Source organism: Prinia subflava, chromosome Z, assembly GCF_021018805.1.
Source record: "Prinia subflava isolate CZ2003 ecotype Zambia chromosome Z, Cam_Psub_1.2, whole genome shotgun sequence".
Lineage (NCBI taxonomy): Eukaryota > Metazoa > Chordata > Aves > Passeriformes > Cisticolidae > Prinia > Prinia subflava.
The window spans coordinates 3211616-3232433 of NC_086283.1; the positions used below are offsets into that span (position 1 = coordinate 3211616).

A 20818-nucleotide genomic window follows, 5' to 3' on the forward strand; every position below is an offset into this window, starting at 1 on the left:
CCACTGAATGTTAAATTCAATGGCTCTGCCTTAAAAACTGAGTAAAATATTTTCCCATTATTTTGGTTTTTAAAGGCTGCGGTTTTCAGAACACTAAGATTTGTAATTTGGATGGCTCTACTACATTTATACTTTGCTCCACCAAGATTAGTTTATGATAATGAGATGCACAATAACTGTGGGGGTGTGGAGCCAGGAGGGATTAAGGAGACAGGGGAGCATTAGAGGCTAATTAAAATTACTCTGGACTTTTCTCTTGCATGTAAAGATTTATTGGTTTTTAACAGGAAAAAGGCACATCTTTTTGATTAAGAGGATAACAAAATGCGTTCTATGTTCATTGAAAATCTCTGACTACAGATAGAAAAGACCAAAACAAATGGAATATGCCTTTTTTTTAATGGGTATTTATAAAGTACATTTTAATACAATGGTACCTCATCTCCATTTTGGTGATTCTTCTGTATATACTCTTGCATAAATGCATTAGAAACATCAGATGTTCCAAGGCTTTGAGGCTCTCAAGAGCACTGTAACTGTGCATCAAACACTCAAGTCATGCCTCCTTTTGAAACTCTTAAACCTAATGTGAGCTGAAAACATGGACAGCTACTTCCTCTGTCTCAGATGGCTGGTGAAAATGTCCATGAAAACCAGCCTGCTACTGATTTTTGCAGCAGTTCAACAAGAAACAAACCGATTTTGAGGTGGCACTGACAATTGCTTTCCTGCAATTTGTTGATAAAAGGCCGAGCTGTCTGGGCAATAAATGAAGGGTGCAGGGAGGGTGAGATGTCAAAAAAAAAAAAAGTCAGTCACTCTATGATGCACTTTTTTCTCATCCTTGATGAAATGTTCCTGCCAAATGTGGCATTACCTCTAAGAAATACTAGATAAATGCAACATTTGTTTGAAAATCCCATGTATTTCAATTAAACTTACCTAAGCTTTTATTTAAGGAGTTTTGTTTTCCAGCACAATATCAAAGTATAGGAATGAAATAGCTTGATGATCAAATAAAGCTGTCACTCTTTTTAAATCACTACATTCAGAGTTAAGATTTTTCTTTGCTAAATAATAAAAGTCAAGAATTTGGAGTATATAGTGTCCCTTATAAAAAAATTTAAAAGTTAAAGACCTGCTTAAATTAATCAGTTAGACAGAAAACAGACAGCTTTAAGCCACAACCATTACTTCAACTTTTATGTTTTAAGGGCCTAAACCTCTCACCCTGTGCTACATCCCCAGTGTGTTTACATAAAATCCTGCAGAGTAGCTGAGAACCACCTAAAATATTTCCTAGTAGGCTTTTCCCAACAAATGCATTACAGCGCAGTGCAGTCTAGACTACACTAATATATGAAACTAATTAGACCATGATCTTTAAAGTACACACATACAAATACACTTGGTTTTACTACCACAAGTAGCCCCACTAACAGCAATAATTTTAACCATATACATGTATGTGATCATGATACTACAACGATCTGATAAAAGGGATGAATTTGTAACATTACCCCATCTGATCTGCATCAGCAATTCAATGAACTTTCAAAGTCCCTAAAATTATGAAAATCAATTTTTAAAACACAAGTAAATCCAAAACACAAGCTAAAAATAAGAGCAGTTACCTGATATGAAAGTACTCCGTGAGATGAGGTATTTATAAATAATGAGCTTTCAATACTGCCTTCTTCTGTGGGCAGGAAGAGTACTCTGAAAGACACCTTTCCCATTGCTGGAATCACCTGCAGAGATGACAAAGAAGCTTGCTTGCTTGGTGCCAGTGATCACACACTCACCACTCAGTCTCAGGGCACATGTACATCCTCCATCTGTAAAGCCTACTAACCAGAATCTCAGCGCTGAGAAGTTTCATCTGCACACAATTCTCAACACTTACTAAAAAGAACCGATATCACACAGCAGCTTGCCAAGTTATGGCTGGAGTCTCTAATCTAGCATGGGGCCTCACCAGTCAAGGCTTCTTTCTGCATAAGGTCTTAACCATGCAGCACTGACAGCCTGTGAGTGCACAGGAACACTTCCCCACACAGACAGAGATGGCTATTGCAAAGTGAATCAATACCCCTGTGATACACAGGCAAATTAGTCAAAGCTGAACTTAGGCAACACTCTTAGAAGACAGATAGCCTGGCTGGAAGAACCATGACATTTATGTCTGCACAGTAATAGCCATTCAGCTCTAGTAAAAGCAAAAATTGGATGAAAACTTTGTAAAACCCCTTTGCACATCAGCGGAGGATAAAAACTGGACTTCATCCAACTGAGATCACAGCAACTCATTCTTAATGTGCCTTTGTTAAGACAATGTATTATTACACATTGTTAAAAAAATCGGAGTTAAAATAATGGTCTTAGATCATAAAGGCAATTATGCCCATACTTGTAATACAAAATACGTAAAACATTTCACTGCAGCTTTTTCTGACTAATATGCCCATTAGACCATTCAAAAGACTGAAAATTCATGGCTGTAGAACACCCACATTGCCTATGGATTACTGCGTAATGCTGCTTAAAGCAGAATGAGATTTAAACAGCCTAACACTGAAAAATTTTTCTCTTCCTCTGTTACTGTCAAACATGTTTCCTACTGTAGGTTTTGGATGGCTTCTCCCAAACAAGTCTAAGTAGAAGTGAACAAAAAAACCCTACCAAAACAGAAAAAGAGTTGGAGGGCCTACAAAAAAGCACAAAATGAAGAGCTTATGACAAGGGAAGCACGAAGGCTTGGCACTCAGCCACTACATAGTTTCCAAAAGTACATCAACACTCACCCGGCTATAAGCAGGAGACACATGAAACTGTCTAGTAGCTGTAAACACTGAGTTGACTACAACATCTCTATCTCTGCTAGGGTTGTAAGCATGCAGCATTTTAGCTCTGGGTAACCCCAGTAACCTAAAGCAGGGGAAAGAAAAAAAGAGAAATAAATTATTCACTTTATAAGGGCAAGGAATGCACAAAAGAGGCAACACAAATCACCCTAAAACATGTCGATCTGCAACAATTACCTAGTTGTAATTAATCATTGGAAACACACCAAACAAATTTTGCCTTTAGTATACAAAGTACACTAAACACTGTGATGTGAGGTACACTTAGCCAAAACTCATTGGAGTAACTAGGAGTTAAAGGAAAAAAATAACCCTTACAAAGCACAAAGTTTTGGATAAAAAGGTTTAAATAACTGAAGTCTTGTTTTGTCAGTTAAAGCAATGATTCTCTTGAGGCTTTTGCTTTAGCTAGTATGTATCCTAAACCCCAACATCTTAGACATTCCTGCAGTGCATCCTCTGAAATACTGCTTTAACTCAAAAGGGGACTGTGTTTCTTTTTGGTTACTGATAGATCAAAGGCTGATTATCACTTAAGAACAGTTTTTTAAGTTTTCTTAAAAAAGAACTAAGAAAAATCTCATTTATTCTACCAGTATGTTTTGCTTGGAACTCTCTGGATTTTGTTATCAGAATTTAAAGGAAACAACAAGCTCTTCCTCCACTAGAAAGACAATCTTCCAAAAAATGAACAACCAGCCTGAAGCAATTATTTGACATCCATGCAAAATCACCTGAAATGTACACCCAGAATGCATTATATTCCCTATTAGCTTTTCTTCCTTCTCAAAACTATGTTCATTTTAACTTACAAAACATGCAAGGCAAAAAATGCACTTCCAGCTCTGCGGCACTTACTACTTCTCTATTTTTCAGATAATGGCATGATCCCAGCTAATGCTTTTTACCCAAATGGAGCTCAGTATAGCTGTTCCTCCACACCTCATTACTAACCAAAATAACAATAATGTAAGATACTCACTGCATCCCAAAATGCAGAACTGATGGGTGAAAATGTAAGGCCTTCCCATTTGGAGGCATCTTCGCTGAGAAGCTGAAAAGAAGGAAAAAGAAGCCACAATTAATATTCAGTGGGCAGGATGCTACAGTCTGCAGGGAAGGAAGATACATTACAGGCTTTTAACTCTTTCCATTCTGAACATCCCCTCCTGGTACAGGTCTCTACAGTAATGCTGGCACATCTGTTTATGGAGCTGTGCAGTGGACTCTAAAGGGAAAACAACTGGGAAGAGTCCTGAGGAATGAAACCTCTGTCAGCATGGGGCAGATCCACAGCCTCGCCAATCAGATTATCTATGCAAGCACTGGTACAAGCACACCTGAGAGATGCAGGGGTAGAGGAGTAAATAGCAGCTTGGGCAAAAGCAGAGGCCAAATAAGTGCTTTTATAGCTGTGGCTTTACTGCAAAAGTCAGCTTGTTTCTTCTATGCAGAAGAGAGTAAGAAATGCTGTGAAGCACATACATCATCATCTTTCCTTTGCCCTACAAAAAGTCACCATAAAGTTCCTATCAGTGCTACCACATTCTTAGTTTACTTCAACATTACTCAATACCCTGTAACATAGAAATTCCATGATATCTTCACCAATTTCTCAATTAAAATTTGTCCTCCACAAGTCCCCAAAACCACAGTGGTAAAAAACAAGCCCAGCATTTGTTTATTTTATCTGCATATTCAGTGCTACTCTTTTAAAAGCTTCCCCAGAAGCAGTCTGAACTTTCTGAACAGTCTGAATAGCAAGAACCAGTTTAATCTTTACTGGATGATGCTAATAAGCATTCTAGCAAGGATGAGTCCCAGAAGTGAGGGATGGACTGTGGTCCATTAGTAATCCAGCTGCCTTGCATAATTTGTGGTAGTAGAGTCAGTTGGTTGCCAATTTACAATATAGTTCCGTGACATTACACCTTTAATATCTCTCGGTGTGTACATAATCCTGCAGTTACATTCCAGAGCAAAAGACATCGTAATTTATTACCAGTCAGGAAAAATAATGCTTATTATTATGAAAACCCACAACTTTTATGAAAACATAGAATCAGAGAAGGCAGAGAACTCCCTCAGTACTGTAGCGGGCAGAATGCAATATATCCAGGCAGCATTCCTGAGGAGCTGCTAGCAACAGTCTCCTTCCAACCACCTTGTCTCTGCAGCAGCCAGCTCTTGCTCCATTCCTAGAAACACTGCAGCAACCGGCCCCCTCTTCCCCTTGCAAAAATCAGCCTCAGGTATATACCCAGAAGTTGAGTCTGAGTACTGTTGTAAACACATACAAATTAAAATGACTGTTACAGTAAGACCCACAGATATTTGAGGAAGACATGTTTCTTAAAGGCCCCCAGATCCTTTTATTGTATGTATACACATAAACAGCAGAATAAAAGTTAAGCCACTGGTTAATGCACCACAGTATGACCTTGAACTTCACCACTGCTTAAGTTTCTAGCATCTTACAAGTACTGCTGAAATACCTTTTCTCACCAGAAAAATCTTTGCTGACAACAGCAAGAAGTTGAGTGCCTTTCTCTGCCAATTCATGTAATAGGCAGTAGCTCTCCAAGACTTACCCTCCATCTGAGGCATTCTAGCAGCATCAGCTCTTTTCCTCTCAATTCTCACTCTTTGCAACAGGTACTAAATGCACTAGCTGGGTGTAAATCCAGCAGTGGATGTAGGAGACTGCACTTCATTTGTTCTAGGTGAACATGGCCACGCTGTAGCACTGGCTCTTAAAAATGCACTGTATTGCTGCTCAGCCAGCCCTCTACTAGTCAAAAAATGGGAAAAGCCCTATGAGAGTAGCAGCAGGAGCATCCCAGGGGTTTATTCCTTCTGGAGAGGCAGGCTGGACCTTGCACGGCTCAAACCAAGACTGAGTTAATGACCTGTGCAGCTCTGAACTGGCTCCTGAGCATGGAGATAACTTTGGAGCATCCCTGCACACCACTTGAGCAGGAATGGTCCCATGACCACAAGACATTCAGCTTCTGCTCTGCACCCCACAAAAGCTGCCAAATCACTCCAAGCTGCAGCCTGGCCCCAAAAGCAGAACAGCCACATTCCTATGGCACTGTGCCCATCACCCAGCCCACTGTCCAGCTCCAGGGCGTCTGCACCGCTCATCAGTGGCGCCGAAGCAATGCCAAAACATAACCTGAGAGTTGAGCTTCCTCAACAACAGAACTGCTGGAAAGAGAACTACCACTGCGTTGGGTTGGGTTTTTTTCTCCCTCAAGGGAAAAGATGACAGGTTGGAATAACGGGAATGGGAAGGAGAATATTCTGCCCATGACATTCGAACAACTAGGATGCACGTTGAAGTGCATCACCATACAGAGAAAGAGACAGGCCCACCTACATTAGAAGTGTACTTCTCCAGTTACTGTGTCCAAAAGGCAGCTGGAAGCTGGAAGAACATCATTCTGCATCCACATGTTCCAAACACAAATCAGATCCCTGTTAGGAATCTGACACTGACATAAACACCAAGGCAATTTACGGAGACATTTAAAATTTGAAGTCACTTTTAACAAAATAAAACCTATTTTTCTTCCCCAAGAACATCATCTCACCAATACATTCACCTCAAATTATGCCAAAAATTGCTCTTTCAGCTACAGATGACGTGTCCAAAAAAGTATATGGATCCTTTCACGAGCATGTCACAAAGCTGGGAAAGACAGAAGTATCTGCCTAAGAATGGAAGTCTTGAAACAACAAATATGGAGAACAGGCCTCTTCACAACAGAAAAACCTTGGTTTCCACCTACTATTTCATTGCTTTTAAATTCTGCTAACATCCTATTAAGCATGCCATCTAACACAGCTGGACCCCATGCTCTATGGCATCTCCTTTTTTGGCAGAGCAGTTGAACAACATCTTCTGAATGGCAGATTTTGATAGAGCAGTTCAATTCCAACATTTCAGAGGACACTTTTAAGCACAAGTGAACTGGAGAAGAAAAGAAATAGAAGAGGGGAAGGAAATTCTTGGCAATTACTTTGAATACTAGTTTAAATGGTGCTGTTATCACTTCCCAGCTCAACAGTTCAATGCCCTTCCTTCTCTCCATCCACACAATATATTTAAAACTCTGACACCCTGAACCATCCATTTCCAGGAAAAAAGAGTAAGGAAAATTAAAATACTGAGGAGGTTGGGGAGGGCACCCCATAGTCACCCAGAGCATCAGGAAGATCTGGGGACGGGTTCTGGCAGGAAAGGTGAGGATGAGCCCATGAAAATTTCAGCTCATCACCCTCACTTGCAGAAAACACCCAGTTAGAGATAAATCCCGAGCATGCACACAACCATCAGGAATGCCTGCTGGGGAAAAAGGTGGATGTAGAGCTGAAAAAAGTGGGCTGCAGGGGAGGTGGGGTAAGCAAGAGAGGTGACATCAGGGAAGAAGAGCAAGATGGAGGAATGTAAGCACCATAAATCACTTGTGCAAGCAGAGGAACACATAACTCTAGGGCAGCATTTTAGGGGATTTTGTCATTGTTTTTTAAAAGGTGCAAAAGCTGTAAAATGTTAAGCCACCATATTCCCTCCACTAAGAAGCCCCAGAGGTGCCTGAACATGGAGTAGTTCCACCCTTTCACAATGTTTCCTGCTTCAGGAAAGAACATTTTGATGTCTTGATGATGTGGGACTAATGAAAGGAGATGCTAATACAGGGATGCAGAGAGCACTGTTAAATATAGCATTGAAATTGTTTTGCCCTTGCTTCTTTCAGTTCTGTTAGTCTGTGATGTATTAAGTAAATATAGGTCAAACAGGTAAACAATCAGGTCAGTATCTACAGTCCCAAACCTTAATATTTTTATGCAATGTATATTACAAAATTTTTTGAAATAAGCCTCATGCTTCCCCAAAGTCCAACAGAAACAGATCATTTTACACAGGAGATTTATTCCTACTTCATTGGTCAAAATCACAAGAGAAATAGTTCTCATAAAAATCCAAATGAGCAGATCCATTCTGAATAAATTGCTGGAGACTGCATTGGAGATTTTGTTTTGCCTTTTTTTTTTTTTTTAATGGAATTCTAAAACTGAGTTAATTCATCTGATTATACATATAAAACACTCAATCTGCAGAATAAGCTGAATTTGACCCGAAGTGAAGGACATTTCCTGGAAGGAAGTTTATCCCAGTGTTGCTTTTTCTTCTATTAGCTCCTTTAAGTCTTCCTTGTATCTTTATTTCTTCACTTGAATTGATTACTTCATACTATCTTAGCATGCATATTATCCAATGATTCAGACGGCAACGTCTGTAGTTGAAAATAATCACAAATGCTACTTGGTTCCCTTTCTTCTTCCTTCCTTTTTGTACACTTTGTTCACAGCACATGCTGAAAAAAGCAAGTGGGGGAAAGGCATTTTATTGTTGGGTCTTTTGCTTTATGGCTGCAGGGTTTTCGTGGAAGCAGCAGGCAAAAAAGACTGGATTCTTAAACATACAAGAGGTCCTTTCTGAGTGTATCTGCTTAGGCAGTACTGTTTTTTTCTCAGTATATTGATAAAAGGAAAATTTTACTTATGTTAAGCATTTTGGCACTTTACCGCCAGTGCAGCGATGTTAATGAACCCACAAGATGAGGTTTTGAGATACGAACGCATGTATGTATTGTACAGGAAAGTACATTTCTTATGCAAATTGAACTAGAGAAAGGAAATAAAACCCGTCATTTACTGACTAATTTTAGATCCATTCCTCTAGACTACAACTGATAAAACACAGAATGGAGCACACAGGGAAACAACCAAACACAGATACTTTTAATCACCCTGATTGCAACTGATGCAATGAAATTATTGTGACAAGTGAAAACAGGTAATTAAGAGGTAATAGACATAAACAGAAAAAGCAGTTGAATCAAAGTCTTATGCAGAGCTAATACAAAGCTTCGGTTTGTCACATCCCCAGCCCCTCTCTTCTCTCAACTTCCCCTTTACCAAAGGTAGTAAAAGCAGCAACCAGTATTAGGAACATTAAAGTGCAGCTCCTGAAAGATACACAGTGCCTTTGAACGAGATTATGAAATTGTTCGGAAATATAAAATTAAAACTTGAGTTTACTAGCAAGGCAACTCTGCTAAAATCAAAAACAGAAACAGAGACAGAAAGAGTCTTCAGAAACCAGGAAACTGTCCAGCTTACAATAACCCTGCACTGCTCATGGGCAAGCTATACGTGGTGTATCCCTGTGGGGCTTTGGCACCTGGAGAAGAGCAGTCACACTTGCCACCTCAGCTCCAGAAAGTTACAGACTTCTCCTGAAGCCCTGAACCAACCTGGCACAACACATGAACCATTTGGTCTTTCTAGATTTTTAAAGACTTTTTAAAGAAAAAGAATGACCAATACGTAAAAGAACACAAACGAGAACTTTGAAGGTTTTTTTTACCATGCGGGTAATAAGGCGCTGCAACACATTGCCCAGGGGAACCTGTGGGTGTCCCATCCCTGGAAGTGTTCAAGGCCAGGCTGGACAGGGGCTCTGTGCAATCCAGTCTACTGGAAGTGTCCCTGCCATGGCAGGGGTATTTGAACTAGACTGAGGTCCCTTCTGATCCATTCTGCAATTCTGTAAGAAGGATGGTTGCCTTTATTTCCTCTGAAGCACACTATGCTCATCCAGGACTGAATCCCAGACTGTGGAAAGCAGGAAAGGCCAAAACAGTGTTACCTAACAACTAATATGTGCATGCATACCTGCTATTTTGCACGTTTGGGCCACAGGAAAATAGGAAAGGGCAGCTAAACCAGAAGAAACCAGAGAAACAGATGAGACAAGCTCTCTAAAAACAAATCCCATAATTTATGGCATAATTTAAGGAGGAAAGCAGGTCTATCAACCTTTTCTTTCTTTTTTGTTTCTTAAACCACTGCAGTTGGAAAAGCAACGTATAGCTAAGACCTGCACACAAAAGCTTTGAAGAGCTGATGTCTTATTTACAAAGGCGGTGAAACAAAGTGGTAGGTAAGCCTAGCCTGTGTAAAGCAGAAACCATTCTGTTCCTTCCACTTGGTCCCTCATGCATTGCTCTCCTCCAGCAACCTCCTCTGCTCCATACTCCAGCCCTGGGGTTTCCACAGCCACAGGTCACCCTCCTGGGCAACCTTCGCTCCTCTCACTGCCTGTGGTCACCCCCTTTCCTACCAAGTTCTAAAACAGCATTTACACAAACCATCTGCATAGCATCTACCTAAGCCAGCAGAGCTTCAGTTTCATCATTACAAAACAACAACAAAACCGCAATGATCAAACTTAGGAGCACCTCACCCTACAGGCCTTAAAGTCACATTTCTCAATGGAGCTTAAATGGAGGGACACAGATTAAAAAAAGCCTGGCATTTCTCTCTACCCTCACAACTAAACCCTCGCAATCAACTCCAAAGAAGTTAAATGCAGACCACAATAAAAATGAGATAAGGATTTATAAATAAATCTAGGGGAGATTATGATCAGTGAGGGACAAAGTACTATAGTGAACATCTTGGTGAAAAGAAAAGGCCTTCCTCCCCAGCTGCGCCTGTGGTTTGCATTTTAGCAGCAGGAGCAGCACAAAAAAGCATGTTTAAGAGCAAAATGGAATTACTCCCTCACATAAATCAGTCCCAACTTCTGAAATAACTGAAATCTGTAGTAAATTAAGACATTCATTCACAATGACTTGAATTCATTTGAAATTATTTTCTGAAAATTCTTCTTTGAATCCTTTACTCACCCAAATTTCACGAAACAACTGACACTCCCTAGAGATGTTCCAGGGGGACCATGTATGTTTTAGGCAGCTTGGACAGACAGTAACTAAGTTACTTGCTTTGGATGACTGTACAGGGCCCACTAGTTCAAAATGTACATCAAACACATTTTCCTCTGAAGCATCTCTACAGCTGCCAGGAAATCCAAAATATCCTCCCAGGCAGAACATCTACTTTCATTTTACTTTTGGCTTCATATAATTCATCTACTGCCTACACAATCTGCAGTATTTCATGAGGTACTCTGATAACTGCTCTCAAATATAACCTTTAGCTTACCTTTCTCTTTTTTAAGCCTCTTGACAATTTATCTTTTTCAGAGAAATCAGCAATCTTCCATTAAAATTAAAATCACAGAAACAACACAATTTATTTTTTTCTTAAGTTCTTCCCAAGACAAAATAAAAGAGCCATTTGCCCAATACACACAGTTTTGGCTCCATTAGGAGCCTTGATATTCTTTACTTTTTGTCTTTACCAGGTCCTGGACTTGTGGGGTTCTAATACTGCATTTCATGTCTCTTTGAAGATTGCTTCTAGCCCACAAGTTTGCAAAATAAAACCAAAAATCACTAAGACAGCTAATGCTATTTTTTTTTTCCTTCTTAAACCTCAAAACTTTTTAGCCAAATTCACTTTTTTGCAAATTCACTTTATTTGCTTATCCTCTAGTTGCCAAACCCTCAAAAAACCCTTAAGAACATTTAAACTGCCTACATAACACAGGCTTGTCCTTCAAAAACTGCCACTAAGATCACAAAGAATTGCTGAGATGTTAATTTTCGCCCATCTTACTCAATTAACTATAATGAATAAAGGCAATCAAACCTGAAACACCCTGGCCTATTTAATACATGTAGAGAAATGGCTGCTTTTTGAAGAACACTGCTCAACTCTCACAACTCAAAATCTCTACAAGAGAAGCTACGAGTCTCCAAACCTCTGAAATATCGGGTCCTCCAGCCACACTCCTGCACAGCATCTCTGAACTGAAAATAAAACATTTTCAAGTGAGATGTGCTGCTCACAGCCTTTTTCAGACACTTTGAAAACATGAACCCTAGGGAAAGGGTACACAGAGAAGTACCATTTGCCATTTTGCAATGGCAAAATGACAGCACAAAATTTTAGTGGGAAGTGCAGTTTTTAAGCACAGTCTTGTACTAACATAATTACAACTGAACAAAACAAGAAGCAGGTATTTTAGAAGAAACAAATTCTATCACACCTGCATCAACTAAACTAATTCCCACAAACGTAACTATGAATGTATTTACTTTTCCTGCAGTGTGTTTACAGAACAACTACCAGTAAAGAAGAGATCCAAATGACCTTTTTCCAAGACCTCACCTTTTTAAATTAACCAACTGCATTTAACAAAAAAAAAAAATTAATAATTTTTTAAAAAATTTAATTTCATCCAGCACACAAATTTTACTCAAAAACTCTCCCCAAGCTGAAGCACAAAAGGCCAACTTCTGTCAAGTAAGTAGCAATCCTTCCTCCTTCAAGTGTTTCACTTTCACATGCCAGGGAAACTAGTTTTCCTCCAGCTCTGAGAATCTGGCTCCCACCTCGAGAAAAGCAGGACACATGGACAGGAAGCACTGTGGGGCTGCAAAGCTCACAGCAATAGGAAGTTACATTCTTGTCAGATTTCATTGCACCCAAGCATTTCCTTTTTCTACATCAGCACAGCCAAAAATTTCAACCTTGACAGAAATCATTTTAAGTTACAGCAGTTCAGCAAAATGCATGAGAGAGCTCTGTGGTCACTGATAAGCTTGACCTGCTTGATAATTAAGAGTGATAATCTTCCTACAGTAATTAGGAGTGATAATCTTCCTACGGGAGCTGCCTTTTGCTGTTTCTACATTAATCCAAGCCTTTTAGTTTATTTTTATAATGAAAGAGTACAGGCCTGTAGGACAACGTGTATTTGCCTGCTGGAGCTCAACCGCCCATAGAACACCTTTACACTGAATCCATTGAATGCCAAAAACCCCACTATCCTTCCCCATCTGGGAAAAGAAAAAAAGAATGCTAACTTTCTTTTCCTCACTGGGAAAAGAAAAAAAGAATGCTAGCTAAAAAGGAAACTAAGCAAATACAAGAAAACTCACATCTAGGACTTCAAAAAGTAGTAACTTCTGCTTTTAATTTATTCCCCCTGATCTGGACAGTGCACCTGATACCAGTTTCCCTGAAAAGAAGTTATGGAAAAGTCACTAAGATCACGTCTCAAAGCAACAAAAAACACCCAGTAGTGGAAAACATCAATCTGGGCTTTGCATTTTTTTTCCTCTTTCATGAATTTCAGCCCAAATTTTGAAAAACAAAGTATATCTTTGAGCATCAACCTTTAAGAATAGTACACCCATGTGCATTTGATATCATGCCTTGTTTAAGCCAGTGTATGAAGACAGACAATCAAAATTAGCTCAGTATGGAAAACTGTACAAGCTATCTCCACAGCACTTTGATAGGCAGTCTCAAATGCTACAAATGCAAAAAAACCTCAAACACTCTAATATACAGTTTCACTGCATTGGCAGTAATTTATTTTACAAACTGATAAGATGCTGGGGAAGTCCCTCAAAAACTTAAAACCATGCACCACTTGCAAAATCCTTTTACCAAACATTTGCTTGAGTAATAGACCAAGACCAGCCTTCTGAGGGCTGTGTTTCAGTTTTACAAGGACAAAGGTTATTGCCATTACTGATTGCCAAATTTATTAAAAACTTAAGTATCTCATCTAGCAGATGAAACTTCATACAAGACTTTCTGAAGCATCTCCAAATGCCCCAAGTTTGTTACCACAAATTTAAACTACATAAGTTTTCTGAAATACACCTAGCTTTTCATGTAATTGAAAAGCCTTTTCACAAGTTGTGCTATATGAATGTGAAAGTATGATGCAAATAAAAATGTAAGAAATACACTTTTCATAAAGGTACAGTAAGCATGGTGCTGCAGGGGGAAGCTGCACCTGCACTGTGTGGTCACACAGTCGTCCTACACACAGCAGCGAAACCAAGCTGCACCCCCACACCCCAGGGGCCACTACCAATCTGCAGGATGAAAAGTTATAGTCACTAGCCAAATACCAACAGTGAAAAAAAAGCAGCTTCAACCCCAAACCACTATCTCACAAGAGCATCACTCCCTTGTTCTTGTTTTCCACCTCTCCCAGCTGAGATGTATTACATCCTCTTCAGGCCCTCTCCGAATGTTTCGGCATCACTTGACAAAGCTTTCTGTTCTGGGGCACTAATTCATTGACTCTATGCCATATGTGATGTTGCGGGGCCGGGGCGGGGGGGGGGGGCGTTTTTTAGACAGGACAAAAACCACAGAACCCTATCAGGAACCTCTTAAAAACAGCAATTAAAAAATTGGCAGACTATTTTTTTTGTTCACCAGCATTTTATTAACTGACAGCACTGTGCATCATCATCTCCATGCTTCAATAGCACAGTCATATAAACCTACTCTCAAACAAAGAGCTTTTCCCTCCTAGCTTCCCATACAAAACTCTGGTTATACTTCAAAGTACATCCCCTCCTGAAGTCAGAAAATAAAGGGGAATCCTTCATAGCATCCAATCATTTCCACTTTTTCACCTAAAGCCAGTAAACCCCAAAAGAGACTGGACACAACCATAGACAGCCTGCAAAATTTCCCTGGCTGCCCCTTTTGAAAAGCGCAGCTTGCTGAGCTCTCCTGTCTTGTGTCACTCATCACTCTGGGTTGTGGTGTGCAAAATGGAATGACACCTCCATGACTTAGTGCTATTAATAAAAACAACCATGCTCACAGTGTTTGTGACCTCTCCTAAGTACTACTGTGTATTTATAGTTCACCAGATTACATTGTTAAAGGAAAGATATGAGAAAAATTTATACCAGAAAATTCAAACTGGCAAAAAAACAACAAAAAAATCGGCATTACCAGGATTAGCAGCTGCAACTAGTCACAGAAACCACCAGGCCCTTAGAAAACATCTGGGATCTGTTGAAGCCAATGCACAGCATATTTCTTCTGATGTACAAAATGCTGCAGTGTTCTGCTATTATACATCGCAGAACCATATGAAACATACCCTGTTTCACAGGTTTATTAACAAAATGTCTACCACCAGAGAAACCTCAGGTATGTTATGACTCTGAATTCCAGCAAGGGGCACCTAAAGTCCACAAGTTAACATTTGCTTCCTCCAGCAGGATAGCTGTAAGGAAAGGAAAAGGAGGAATATTAGCTGAAAAAAACAGCAGGAAGTCAGCTTTCAATTATTTTTTATCCACTAAAAAAAGTAACTGCAATCAAGTACAATATTAAAACTCCACCTCCCCTAGATGCTTCCATTTCCTCCTTTATTTCAAAGCTAGGAAGCTAATCAGAGCTCACCAACTGGAAATGTTCACCTGTGAAACCAAAGGCAAAGCATCACAAAGGCTATTTTTAGTTTCTTGACAAGTCTCTAACCAGACATCTGCTTCCACTGCAATAAAGGATGCACTCTGCATGCCCCACATGGGGTTTCTCAAGCTGCCCATGAGAGGAAAAGCTCCTCCAGACACGGTAAAGATCCCTCTGCAGCCCACAGGTGTATTTAACTGGTCTTGGCCATACATCCCTTGACACTCCTTGCTCTTCAAGATAAGAAAATTAATGCCATGGTCCTGCATGGGAACCTATACAAAGGTCCCACTGAAGGCAGAGGGACAGCTGAGGTGGACTGAGGAGCCAGACTGACAGACAGCACTTTGCCCCTTCTAATGGGAGCATCTGGATACATCGATGGACATGCATCTGAACCAAGAGCAAGACATAAAGCTTGGGAAAGTGCATCCAGCCTCTGAAGACGCTCCTTCTGTCACTCCATGGGAGTAAATTACACTGAAAAATGAGCAACATGGCTTTGTAAGGCAGATCTTCAATCACATCAAAATGGAAGATGTGGCTTTTCGCAGGAATATGGCAAAAACACAGAAAGAATAAAGAAACTTAAGGTGCTGCCCCAAACCACGGCCAGCAGTAGGTAATGTGGATTTGCAGTTCCCTCAAAGTCACATTTTCGACACCTGATCTTACTTTCCACAGCTTGCAAGCTTTCAGTGTGTAAAAGGAAAACAAAGATCTGAGTGTTCAAACCAAGTGTCATTGCCCCCAGTCCAGTACACACACTCAGAACGATTTAACCTCTGAGTCAGGCAGCACGGGAAAGATGACACAGGACAACCTGAAGCTTCCCAAGTCCCAAACAAGCTTCCTCAGCTTGGGAACAAAGGCAAAGGTTCTCATCTTAAAATTTGGAAGTGTACAGTCTACATGGCTGGGCACTGCCCTGCCCTCCCAGCACAGCAAAGGTTTCAGTAATTGTTTCAGGAACAACAAAACACAGCCCATTGCTTCCAGGACCAGAGAGCAGGAATAACTGTTCTTATTTACAAGGAGAGGAAAAAAATCCAAGCAAGACTGAAAGCATGGGGACAGGAGTGTGTGTTTGTTTTAAAGCAACTACCCGCATCTGTGGGATCAGCCACATTATCCCAGCAACACTGGGAGTGCTCACAAAGGCCAGAAATGTCCCCCTTTCAAAAGGGCAGTTTAAACACTGCAGAAACTGGGTCAGCGACAGGCCACAGAAATACCTAAGCAGGCAGCAGGCAGCAGGCACCTCGCAAGCTGCAGGCAGCAGGCTTGCAGCAAAGGCCTGGAATAAAAGACAGAACACACCAAGACAGAAATCAGACAATAGCTATTGAAGAAAGGCAGTTAATAGCAACAAAGCACGTAAAGCACGGGTCAAGGAGTCGGTCAAGTACAGGCCCTTCAGCTCTCTACCCTTCTTCAGTTGCCAGGAATCAAGATTTAGACACAAACCAGAGATGTACATGGCCCACAGCACCAGCAGGCAGGCACAAAAACAGGCATGTTAAATCCACAACACAGTAAGGAACTGCAAAACTTATTCTACAATATTGCAGGGCTGCTCACTTGCCAAGGACAGCACAGTGCTTCTTGTTCTTCCAGTTTCATTAAAACAAAACAAAACAAGAATTACACAATTTTTGCTTATATATTTTATCATCTCTGTATTCAGGTCTTTACTGCTGTGTATTTATTGACATGCAGACACCTTAACTTTAAAATGCTAACCCGCAACTGCAATCCATAGGACAATTCAGCATAAAATAGATATTTTATTTATTTTTATATTTTATGTTTTATTATTTATATAATATTTATATTTTATTTATATTTTTATGTAGGCAAAACTTAAGAGGTGACCTACAATGTCATTAGTGAGGTTTGACTTGGTGATTGCGTAATAGCAGACACCTAATGCGAGCAGCAGGACTGTTGCATCTGCCAGCTACAGTCAAGAGACTTGATTCTGTTTTGCACAGACTCTTAAAATCATTTGACATGAACGGAGGCGGTTGGTTACCCAAGGTACAAGCAGTTATGAATCAGTCACTCCCTCCTTTCTCTCATTTCACTTCCCTTTTGTTATTGTGTATCTTTCCCTTCATTGTTAAGATTGAAATCTGCTGTTGTCCCTTATCAGTTTTGCCAATCACTTGAAATGAGCAAGCTCTCATTTGTTCCCTACCTACCAGTACCTTTGTTCACTTGGTGTTTTTACCAGGGCATGACTTTTTGCCTTTCTTTGTTCTGTTCACTGCCTTCAGTGGTTTTTTCACTTGTTACCATACTCTGCCTCTGCCTTTGCCTTTCCGGTAATCACACCCCGATCTTCCCCTCCTGCCAAATTCTAGCCCAGGCATGTCCAACATCACATCCAAGCAGTTTCCAGTGCCAGGTGGAACTTGTTGGCTGCCCAGCTTCTCTCCCCACAGCCAGGCAACCATGCAGGGATGGTAGCATCCTGTTTCAGCTGAGTTTTCCCTCACCCAACACACTGCTCTGAGCTTTGGTAAGAGGCAGCAGTTTGAAGAGAAGAGCCCTGTGCACCAAAGCAGATGTGATCTGTAAGCAGCACTCCCAGAGAAAGGTCTGCTGGGTGCAGAGCACCTTTTGTTTCTGCAGCAGAAAGTCCAGTGGGACCAAAGGTGCAGCCACAGACTCTGCCCCTGAAGAACACCAACCGATGAGCCCAAAGGGAATGAAAAGGGGAATAAACTGAAGTCAGTGCAACCTCACAGTGTAGTCTGCTGCAAGACAAACACTGACAGGCATCTTGCAAGTCAGTGGGAACTTAATGAGAGGAAACAAAACCATCCCTCTCCCCCTGCCACATCCCACAGCAAAATCCCACTGCCCCTCCACCCAGAGATTTAATATCAAGGCACCAGTGTAACCACTGCACTGGGCAGCACTTACGTACTGCCTGCTCCAAAATGCTCAGGATCTGTGGCTATTGTATGGAGGAGCTGACCTGCTATGGCGTTACTTCAACCAGGATCTGGTGCTCAGTGCCCAGACTGCACAAAAACTGTGCGTGTCCAGCTCTGTGTATGATGACAGTCACTTGTCAATAACTTTACTGGTAGAGTTCTAAGGTTTATATTTCAATATTTCAATTTTGAACCTTTCCAATAATCTTTGTTAGACTGTCCCTACTTTTCAAGTAGAGAGCAAACAACTTCACACAATATTTCTGCATTAACTACTGCAAAGGCAACCAAATCTTCCAGGATGGCACCTAGTACCTGCAATTGTGACACTTCATGCAACGTACAGCTTCATACTCCAAGCAGTAGTCAAGTAATTACTTTAAAGTTTAAAATTGCAGTTATTTCCTACAAAATCTAACCAACTGTTTGATTAATGAATCGATGAGCTTTATCCTCCAAGAAAATTAAAAAACTGTATTGTCAGACAATTCAGTAGAATTCAGCTAGTTTAGCTTTTTATACGACTCCCTCAGGACTCAGCTGTCTTGTACAATGACAACAGTTAACACTAAAATGTACGTGAAGGTGATGGGGTTTTAAACGAGGGAAATGTTCCTACAGACCACACCTGTTTATAGAACAGCCAGCCTGGAACCGAGGAGTAATTGACTGCTTTTACACATTCCCACCCAGAAAAGCCTTGAGAGCACCGTGCACTTTGGCACACTGACACAAGCAGCAAGGAAGTCTAAGAGCCTAAAGAATCCAGTGCACGTGCAATTTCAATTGCTTGTGTAAACTGCATCTCTTTTCCAAGTGTGCTACAGCCATGGAGTTAAAAGGCAGAACAACATGCAGGAACCTTGAGACCTTGGAAGCCATTCAAAGGATCCTCCTCACAAATAATTAAAAAAACAAGCATGCATCTGTTTTTTCTCTCTCCAGTGCTAAACACATCGTACTAAGACTCCTGGCTCAGAGTCAAAGAAGTCTCCGAAGTTCCACTTGGTATTCCCAATGGCAGCACAACACACTGCTCCAACAAATGCCAGGAGATAGCATTAAAGTGCATACACATGTATGAGCCCAATTTTGGTCTTACATGTGGCTGCTGAACCCTTTTCTGTCCTCACTGATAAGAAAGAAATACCTGCAGCTGAAGAACTGCAAGAAGCTGCCGCATATCACCAACCCCACACACTGCCCATGGAGTAACTCTTTGGAAACGCTCACAAGAAAAAGAATACCAGCAGCAGGATACCAGATGATCTTTTCTTTTCAATTTGATTTTGATAATAACCAGAAATCACAGAAATAATTGAAGCAGCTTCACAAGAAAGGTCAGACCTCAGTGCACTAACAAACTTTAAAAAGTGTCAAGTATTAACATTTGGATTCATTACTTGACAGCCACTGTCAGCTCTGAAAGAAGTGTGCAGAAGTCAACCGCAGCACTCACAGTGACTCAAAGCCAGTCCCTAGAGCTCCTAGAAATCTGAGTCTCTATAACAATTCCCTTTTGGATCCTCTCCTGGGACGCACAAAAGCTTCTCAATCAAGCATTCCACTAATTCAGGAGGGAAAATAGGCTGTAAGAACATGGCAGAATTCAAGTGTCTCCGAGAACAACTAAGAACAGTAAAAACAGAGAGATTATTAACTTTCTATTAGACCAGACATCAGCATTCACATGATTGAAAAAAAGCTGGGAAATTCTCCTCAGGAGATAAATGTAAGTTTGCTACCAACAAGGCAGATAGTCATCATTTATCTCTACCTACTTTGTAAAGCTGAGACTGGCTATTTAATTCAAAGTTAACTTTTTATATTGAGAGCTGCATCTGTATGTAACAACAGAACTATGCTTCACTATCTCAAAGAAAATAAACAGGATCCAGAGAGAAACATTAAAATAATGAATAGCAATTAAAAAACTTAAAAACAATATAGAATTATTTACATATGCAAAAGAGTTAGCAAAAATCTATGCCAAAGCAACTTGGGCTCAAGGTCACTGTTTTTTCATACACACATACATTCCTATATCTATCTGTATGTATGTATATTTAAAATTTAGGCTTTTGAAAGTCTTCCCAAGCATTTTTATGTGTGTCAAATTTTCATGCTATTGATATGTAAGTGTCTCCAAAGGCCAGACCAGTTTCAAATCTTAGTACTGCAAAGGAAGCGAGTTCTTTCATAATGCAAGTGCAGCTATGTTACTGCTTTTGGAACCATCACATTGGCCAAAAAAACCTGTTTAAGGCTTAATGAACACTGAGTTGTTTTCTGCATTTCTCATATTTCATTACAGAACATGCTGTTGCAAACAGTTTAAACAGAACTTTTTCTTCTCATAAAATCCAACTCTGAAACACAACAAACCCATGAACCACAGCCCATACTTTGGGCAGCACTGAAAAGGATAACTTTCTCTTTTTTATTTTCAAGTCTTTATAGCTTCTTCATGTGTCTTCACAAAGTTTTAAAGCTTTAGTTGGTTTTTATCAGGCAGTAACTAAAGGAGTTATTTTTCACTCCAAATTTCTGGATTTGGCCATCTGCAGAGCTCTGGTATGCAGGTGGGTCAGATGGTAAACAACAAGCTAGAGCTCTGCAACAGCATCTTGAAGCAGACATGGGAAGATGAGAACTTCAGTAAAAGAACAGAGACCTAGTACTCACCTTCCTCTCAGAAAACACCTTTCCTTCTTCTTTTCCTCATAATTCTAAGCAAAAAAAATCTACTTCACTGTCTGTGAGAAATTCCCATGTTTATATAAAGTC

General features: G+C 40.4%; 1 protein-coding gene across 4 annotated transcripts in view; it reads right to left on the reverse strand.

Moving 5' to 3' along the window:
• Window positions 1–20818, reverse strand: part of TMEM131L (transmembrane 131 like) — an 80936-nt gene that overhangs the window by 43179 nt on the left and 16939 nt on the right. For all 4 annotated transcript variants that reach the window (XM_063422935.1, XM_063422933.1, XM_063422934.1 and 1 more), the window contains exons 4-6: window positions 3847–3918; window positions 2805–2928; window positions 1635–1751 (exon numbers count right to left, since the gene is read on the reverse strand). In XM_063422935.1, coding sequence (XP_063279005.1) covers window positions 1635–1751; window positions 2805–2928; window positions 3847–3918 — 313 coding nt within the window. The remainder of the gene's footprint in view (window positions 1–1634; window positions 1752–2804; window positions 2929–3846; window positions 3919–20818) is intronic.